At 34.2% G+C, this 8,724-nt stretch overlaps 1 protein-coding gene across 1 annotated transcript; it reads right to left on the bottom strand.

The window, feature by feature from the left end:
- Positions 1 to 106: 106 nt before the first annotated feature.
- LOC104607170 (D-3-phosphoglycerate dehydrogenase 1, chloroplastic-like) lies at positions 107 to 4,273 on the bottom strand. Its single transcript, XM_010272735.2, has 4 exons — positions 3,656 to 4,273; positions 2,148 to 2,524; positions 1,851 to 2,057; positions 107 to 936 (listed from the first exon to the last, which is right to left on the bottom strand). The coding sequence occupies exons 1-4, from the start codon at positions 4,038 to 4,040 to the stop codon at positions 265 to 267; spliced, it is 1,641 nt and encodes a 546-aa protein (XP_010271037.1). The 5' UTR covers positions 4,041 to 4,273; the 3' UTR covers positions 107 to 264.
- Between the last annotated feature and the right edge of the window lie 4,451 nt (positions 4,274 to 8,724).

Here is an 8,724-nt window from a genome sequence, read left to right as displayed (position 1 = left end):
TGCGAGGTTTTGAAGTTGCATGTGAAATAAGAGAAAATTAAGTTTGTGAATTAGAATAATGGTAGATTAAGGCCGAGCACACTGCGAATTATTACTTAGGTTACGATTGTTTTAGAACCGCCGTTATTCCCAAAATTCTCAACATATAAAACGTTCACAACCTTGATCTCCTGCGAAGAAACTGTAAGAGCTACTCCATGCATATTTGCATACTCTCCAAAATAGACTTAAAGCAGACCGAGTAACCCACCCCATAGGCTCATACTACAACTTGAGGAAAACAAACTCTTCAATGGCTGGTATATTCCCAATTTTCTTTAGGGCCTCCTTGTTGGGTTCTTCATCGACCCCAATTGCCATGACTGCATGCTTTCGTGGAGCAATCCTCCCAACACTCATAAAGCTCACATTGACATTTTCCTCGCCCAAGACGCTCCCTACCTTTCCAATCATACCTGGCTGATCAACTTGCCTGCAGAGTATGACGCTGCCTTCCAGGGTCACATCTACATCAAAAGATCCTACCTTTGTTAGGTGGGGTATCCCATCTTTCACCATTCCCTCAACTTTAATCTCCCCAGTAATTGAGATGGCGCTGGCAAACTTTGATTCTACGTTGGCAATTTGAACCTGGATGAACTCAAGTGGATTTTCAGGTGAGCCATCTAGCAGGATTCGCTCTTCTGTTATGTGCAATCCTCTCTGCTTAGCAGTGAAATCAGCATTTACTAAATTCACAAACACACTTGATATGGGTTCAATAAGTCCCTTGATGATCATGGCACGGAGCACCCTGGTATCTAGATCGTCTGGAACCCTTGAAGAAGCATATGTGACCTTGACCGATTTCACGCCACTCCCACCTGCTACCAGTTGTACAGCCAGTCTGCCAAGCTTCTCTGCCAGTACAACAAATGGTGCAAGCTCTGATAGAACCTGTAGTCAGAAAGAATTTGTCAGATATATGCTCCTCACAACACAAGACTCTAGAAATGAAAAGGCTATCAAGTCCTAGTTCTTCTCCCAAGGTTTGAACTTCAAACTTTTGGATTTGTACGATAATTATGAACAAAAGATTAAAAATTATAAAAAAAAAAGTGGTTCAAACTGTTGGACTAGATTATGTGTGCTTTACATAAGCATTGTAGGCCAGAAATTGTTTTATGGAATTCTCCATCTTGATTCAGTCACAGGGGAGACAATCTCACAGAAGAACGCAATACATCCTACCAATCCTCAATATTCTAAGTTCTAACCCAGCAGTGTCAGACTGATACAGGTTTTTCTGTCCTCAGAAGGATGGTAGACATAACTAACTTGAAAGGAAGTTGGCTTCTTCCTTTACCCATGCTGGCATTGTACACAGTAGGGTAGGTCAAATTTTCAATTTGCAAAATTCCAAGAGGTGACGAATCGGATGGTTCATCCCCAAACCACAAGTGCACTGGGTTTCTAGTAATACTAAGTTCCATCTGAACAAGTTATGGAGAGGATTGGACATCCCGGAGCTGTAAATGACAAAAGTAAATTCCAAACCCTACTAGAGGGCCATTACTAAAGGGTGGCTCCAACCATCCAAGGTCCTGGCAGGGGTAAACTGGATGTGCACAAAGTAGACGCTTCTAAACTGGAACCTGCATTATCAGACTTCTTGTCCTAAGATTTTACCATTGCACCAAACAATGACTTCTAATTTTCAAATCCAACTGATGAAAAAGTTGAAGACAACTACCAGTCGGGAAAAAAAATAAAGGCAGGTTTCTGCTGGCCATTTTCCGAGAAAATTTATTTGCCGGTTTTCCAATTTCAATAAAGATGATGATAACATGGGTGAGAATTTGCAAGGATACCTCAGCAGGAACCATTGGTGCATTTACTGCAGTAGCAGCGAGCTCCCCTTTCAAAGCTCCAACGACAGCTTCAGCTATTTCAATTGCCACTCCTTCCTGAGCTTCTATGGTGCTGGCACCAAGATGTGGAGTGACGGTTACATTTTCATGTTGCACCAGCTTGCTGTCTTTTGGAGGCGGTTCTTCTGTGAAGACATCAAGTGCCGCCTGCATCAAAAGAAACAAATCATCCAATGTTTATTCTGCAGTTTAACAAATAATGAAAAAAAAAAAGCTTGAGAATGGACCAAGAAGAACCTGAGCAACAATTCCAGCATCCAGTGCTCTCACAAGGGCTTCTTCATCAATCACACCACCCCGAGCAACATTGACAATGCGAACTCCTTTCTTCATCTTTGCAAAAGCTTCATCGTTGAGAATTTTTGATGTTGCAGGAGTAAGAGGCATGTGTAGCGAAATGAAATCTGCAGCTGATATGGCTTCATCAAAAGATACCAGCTGCACGCCTATTGCTCGAGCACGGTCTGCAGGGGCATATGGGTCATGTGCAATCACATGCATGCCGAGTCCCTTAGCACGCCTGGCAACTTCTGATCCAACCTTTCCAAATCCCATTACAGCAAGTTTCTTCCCAACAAGTGAGACACCAACGTATTTGTTTCGTTGCCACTTGCCTAAAGTCACCAAAATAGAATTGAGATTCTGAAACTATATGGTTCAAGCTTAAAGACCAGCATTCACTAGAATGTTGTCAATTATCACCAGGACTGATCAAACCGCTAGTACAGTATTGGGTTGGATGACATGGAGAAATGGAAGCATGGAAAAAATTATAGAAACCTTATATTGTTATAACTAATAGATATTGAAGTTTACTGGAAAATCCAGTGGCACCATACTCATGAAGAAAAGCAAAGTATGTCCACTGGATTTCCAAGTAAGCAAATTTGCAACATTTCATAACAGGGGTCTACATAGTGGTCTGAGACCAGCACAGATCAAAATTTCAATCTTATAGGCAACAACAATTCAATCAAAACATTCTGATAATCACTACATACTGTTCTTTTTTCTTTATTGACATTAGCACCTATAAATAAACACACCAGAGCAATATATTTAGTCCAAGTATGTTTGTCCTTATCATGTTTCTTCATTTTGTTCTTAAAACACAAGTCCCAAAAGTTGACACTTCAACTGCCTTGGAGATTGAAAGAGCGTTTGCTTGGATCCAACCTCCGAGCATGTGCTCTTAATTCCACTATTTCACTATTCACTGTGTTAAGTTCTATGGTCATTATTTTCAACTGGGGAAAAAATCTTACTAAAATACAGCAATGCCGGGATTTGTAACATAACCTGTCAACAGTTGGATCTTAATCCACATTTCAGTGTTCTCAGTAAAATCACCATCTTAGGAATCCACAAAAGTACCTCCAAATATATTAAATCATCTCGATATCGAAACGAAAAATCATAAATCAAGGAATTAACCGCCAACACAATCGTGAACTTTTATTCTGATCAAACGTAACGACATGTTGATCAGTAAAATGACTAACGAAAAATTAAAAACAAAAGAATATAAGCTGTTCGAAGAAACGGCCAAATCAAAATTAGTTATCCACAAAATATTTTTAAAATCTTCTCGATATTAACGAAGTTTTATGAATAAGGGAAAAGGAACCAACCATCCAATTAACCGTGACCAGACCAGAGAACTTTTCAGTCCGATCAAGCGTAATAACGCACTCCTTAGAGAAATGGCTAAGAAAAGAAATTAAAAAAAGAAATAATATACCGACCGGCTTTAATAGATGCATCAGCCTGCGCGACGTTACGAGCCATAGCAGTGAGGAGGGAAATGCCGTGCTCGGCGGCAGCAACAGTATTAGCAGTAGGAGCATTAACGACGAGGCACCCGTGCTCAGTAGCAGCGGACAGATCGACATTGTCGATTCCAACACCGGCACGGCCAACCACCTTAAGGCGGCCACCGGACGATTCGAACACTTCCCGAGTTACTTTTGTGCCACTCCTGACGATTAAGGCGTCACAGAGTGAGATCTTGGTGCAGAGCTCGTCCTGGGTCAAGTTATAAGAGCAGTCAACGTTGGCGAAGTTCTTCAAGAGGTCGAGGCCGGCCTGTCCAAACTTTTCGGCCACGAGGATAGTGGGTTTTGCGTCCATGGCCACCACAACAAAGGTGGGAGCCGGCCTGGCGCGCGAAGGAGCAGCGATGGAAACGCGGAAGGCGGAGGGGAGAGGAAGTCACCATGAGAGAGACGGAGAAGAAGATTGTTGTTTCTTCAGAGAGGGAGTAGAGAGAAGGTTAGATAATGCATTGGTAGCCATTGCAGCAATTTCCTGTTGCCTCCGCTGCTGCTGCTGCTACTACCTCAGAGAAAAATCTGCGCAAGACAGGGGTCAGGGGACTCGGTTGGTGAATAAATAATAAAAAATATAGGTCTAAATTCGCAATCAATTTTTTTAATTAATTAATTAATGATTTGTGCTAAATTAATAAATAACTATGATGATTTTGATTGTGTAGTTGTATAAAACTCCAAAACAGCTTGCAGTACTAAGATCCGTAGGAGAGATTATAATACAACGCTCTAATTCCATTTTTATCCGAGTCCGAATTTATTATATATGCATAAAATTTTATATTTAGGGGGCGTTTGATACCAGAGGTTCGAAACTTACTTTTCAGACACCAAAATGGGTCTGAATCTCTGAATTTTGAAGTTCATGGGCCGGCTCTTAACGTGCTCAAACATGTTTTAAAGCGAGCAAAAAGTCAAAAATATTCTCTAAGAAATATGGAAATGACACAATTTTGCCCCTATCAACTCTAAAACCTAACATTTACCTCCACTTGTATTTTCTCTTTGGAAGAACATTCTCACCACGTCTTGACTGAAGATCGCTATTCGTCTCGTCGAAGGTATCCTCCTCCTCCTCTTCTTCTTCTTCTTCTTCTTCTTCTTCTTCTTCTTCTTCTTCTTCTTCTTCTTCTTCTTCTTCTTCTTCTTCTTCTTCTTCAAACGGCTGTTCATAGGGTTCAGATATTCATCTTCAAATGGCTCTTTATGTTTAACAAATGATGGCTTACAGTTGTTCTAATCTTTATATTTATTTTGATTTTGATTCTAATCTTTATGTTTACAGTTGTTCTTCTTCAAACGGCTCTTTATGTTTATTTTGATTTTGATTTGTTTAATTACAGTTGTTTACAATTGTTATAATCTCTAAACCATTGATGAATTTGGTTATCATTTTTTGTTCGGTTGTATGTTTCTGGTTTTTTCATTCATCATAACTCACACCATGAACTCCAAGCTCAACCCAATCGCAAACCATTTTTTCATTTGAAATCCATCTTATTTATTACTTTTATGAGTAAAATGCATATGCATATGCATATTGTTCCAAAAAATCCCATGGGAGTAATCCGTCCTACGAGGAAACCAGATTACAGTATAATTCTAATTGTTACCCCAAATTCCCAATGCCAATTTAAATGAACCATCAAACCACTAACTTATTGATTTTAGGCGAGTGATTATTGGACTACAGAAATCCACGACAACCACTCAATGGATAGTCCTGGAACTCCTGGATTGAGGAACTATCTTTTGTTTGTAATTAATAGCTAGGTCCAAGGAGATTACAATAAAGCAAACTTGGGGTTGGAAATATCATACATTCTCAATAGAATGACAGGTTGGGAGAAAACACCTTGGAGTAGAATCTTCAATGTGTCATAGGAAGACAAAGGGATTTATACTGATGTCTAAGGGAGGATAGGAAGATGGAATATTTACCTGCAGGCCAAAATTTAGCATTGCAATGGTGAAATTGATTAATTTTTTTATTAAATTTGTACAAATTTATTGAGTTTGAAATTGATTCAAATATTCAGGTTTGTTTTCAACAGAAAGGAACGACGAAACAAAATTTGTGTAGCTGACCATATAGTTAAGATAAGGCTTTGAATGATGATGATGAAATTGAATCAGATTTGGATCCTTCTAGGCTAAGATTTAGAATTCAAATAATATGTTTCACATAACAGATGAAATCCTAGGATGAGATTAATCACCAAGACAACCTTAACAGCTGTACATCTTTGGCCACTGTTACAGATGAAAACACAACAATCAAGAGATGTTTGTCAGATGTATTTACAATAGTGAAGAGCCAAATAATATGTAGAGTATCCTATTTTGTATTATTTTATACTAGTGGGGATCCATGTGATGTATGGACTTAGTTAAGGGAAAGTTAAATAATAGAAATACATAAGAACATTATAATATATACCTTTTTTATATTTTAACTTTTTAATAACCAATCCAATCGAACCCAATCTAAATTGGTCGGTTTTCTAGTATTTTCCGATCAGCTTTAGTTTAGCAATTTTCCAACCCGACCAAGTTAAGTCAATTTTGGTTTGGTCATTTGTAAACCGACCAAAACTAAACCAACCCAACCATAAATATATATTAATAATTTGTATTTTAAATTTAATTTTTTAATACAGGAAAGTGGGAAAATTCTCATATTTCTCAGCCTAAAATATTTTTATATCATAAATTTATTTTTTTAATTTGTTTTTAATAATATCACTATAATTAATTAAATTTAAATTTAATTTTTAAGTTTATATCATTTGAACAAACAAACCAAACTGAAAATAAACCCAAATCGATACAACCCGAGTTGGCGGGTTTTTACTAATGGTCAATCAGTTTCAGGTGACAAACTCCATACTTGACCAGGTCAATTTGGTTGGCAAAACAACTTGCAATTGAACTGAACCAATACTTGAACACTCTAAATTTCAGCCAAATTAATAATCTAATCTCTAATAAATAGCAATAGTTTAATCTCCAATAATGATTAAAAATTTATAGCAAATGTACACAACCATTGAAAATAAGATGCTATTTGGATAAACTTCTACTTTTATACTTTTAAAAATATCGAAGTATAAAGTACATAAAATATTTTTATTTTGGTATTTTTTTCTCTGAAAACCGTTTGAGTAAAAAATTTGAAAAGTACCATTTTTTGTTTGACAAAAGCACGTTAGTGACGATTTTTGGTGGTTTCGGGGTCTGAGACCGGTGATGACAGTTTGATTCTAGCAATAGCAAGTAGAGGTAAGGTCAACAGTTTATTGAAGGGTGGTCACACATGACCACCCGTTCACACGAAAGCGAAAGCACAATTTCACCAAAAGCACGAAGTATAAAAGTATGAAAACAAAATGTATAAAGTACATAATACAAAAAACTGTCGTTTTTTTTTTTGTACTTTTATACATTCAAAAGTATGAAAGTGCATTATATAAGCCTATCCAAGTAGGGCCTAAATTTATAATGAAAATATAATAGATATCTAATAAAAATACAATAAATACTAAAAATATATTAAAATAGTCAGTAAATAGTGTAATCTCAAATAATAGTTTAATCTCTAATAAATATTAATATATAAATTATAAAATATATATAATTACTAAAAATAAATTTATAACAAAAATACAATAAATTAAATTTCAAAAGTTAAATAGTAGTTTTTTAATATCCAACAACTATTGACAATTTTCTATTAAATAACAAAGCAAAAATAGATTTATAAAAAATTATTGAAAACATATTTATAAAAAAATACAATAAATAATTACTAAGAATAAAATAAATATTAATTTTAGTATATATAAATATATAATGAATACACATTATTAATTTTTTGAAAGTTATTTTCTATAATTATTAATTGATACAGGTGAATTTAGTTATTTAAAATATTATTTAGTTATTTAAAAAATATTTTATTTCAAATTTTAAAATATTAATTATTTATTGAATTTAATAATCCATAAAATTATAATTAGTACTATTATTACATAATTTGTTATTAATTTTATAAAATATTTAATTATTCTTAATATGAATATTATGAAATCTATTATAATTATTTTTCTACTTTTAAGAAATTTCTTAAATTTATTACATAATTTCGTTACTTTAGCTATTTAAAATTTAAAATCAAACTTGGCCTGAGTTGGTTTGATTTTCTACTATTTCCGATCAGCTTTGGTTCAGCAATTTTTCAATCCAACCAAGTTAGGTCAGTTTTTGTTTGTTCATTTGTAAACCGACCAAAATTGAATCAACCCAACCATATATATATATTATTTTAAATATACTTTTTAATACAGGAAAGTGGGAAATTTTCCATATTTCTTAATCTAAAATATTTCATATCATAAATTTAGTTTTTTAATATATATATATATATATATATATATATATATTATTTTAAATATACTTTTTAATACAGGAAAGTGGGAAAATTTCCATATTTCTTAATCTAAAATATTTCGTATCATAAATTTATTTTTTAATGTTCAGTTATTTAAGATATTTAGTTATTGAAATATTGAAATTTTTTTTTTTATTTTCGAATGTTAAATTTTTATTATTTGAATAACATTTAAATTGAATAATTCATAAAATTATAATTTATATTTTTACTGCATAATTTTACTATATATATATATTTGTTATTTTATGCGTTTTCAATACTTTGGACCTTGATTACTTTCAGTTTCACCTTTTTCATATGTACATTTCACTTAATAAATAACAAGGTTTTAAAAAAAAACATAAAAACGAACCGCTTTGGCCAGTGGTTTCTGGGTTAGCAATTTGATCATTTGTCCTGACTGATCAACCCATCACATTTAAAAAAATTAAAATATAAATGACCAAAAAATCGTTCATCAGATTCAATGGTTTAGCAATTTAATTGACTGGATCAATAATTTATTGACCAAGTCAACACTCCCAGGTCCAAT

Source organism: Nelumbo nucifera, chromosome 5, assembly GCF_055504915.1.
Source record: "Nelumbo nucifera cultivar China Antique chromosome 5, China Antique-T2T, whole genome shotgun sequence".
Lineage (NCBI taxonomy): Eukaryota > Viridiplantae > Streptophyta > Magnoliopsida > Proteales > Nelumbonaceae > Nelumbo > Nelumbo nucifera.
Note: the sequence above shows the minus strand (reverse complement) of the source record. Positions and strands in the feature narration are given on the sequence as shown.

Bases quoted from the DNA above. Each gene is read 5' to 3' on its own strand.
- LOC104607170 (XM_010272735.2), bottom strand. From the start codon at position 4,040: ATGGACGCAAAACCCACTATCCTCGTGGCCGAAAAGTTTGGACAGGCC. The intron at 2,525-3,655 runs GTCGGTATATTA...TGGTGACTTTAG, and splicing joins TGATGCATCTATTAAAGCCG to GCAAGTGGCAACGAAACAAA. The intron at 2,058-2,147 runs GTTCTTCTTGGT...CTTTTGATGCAG, and splicing joins ATGCTGGAATTGTTGCTCAG to GCGGCACTTGATGTCTTCAC.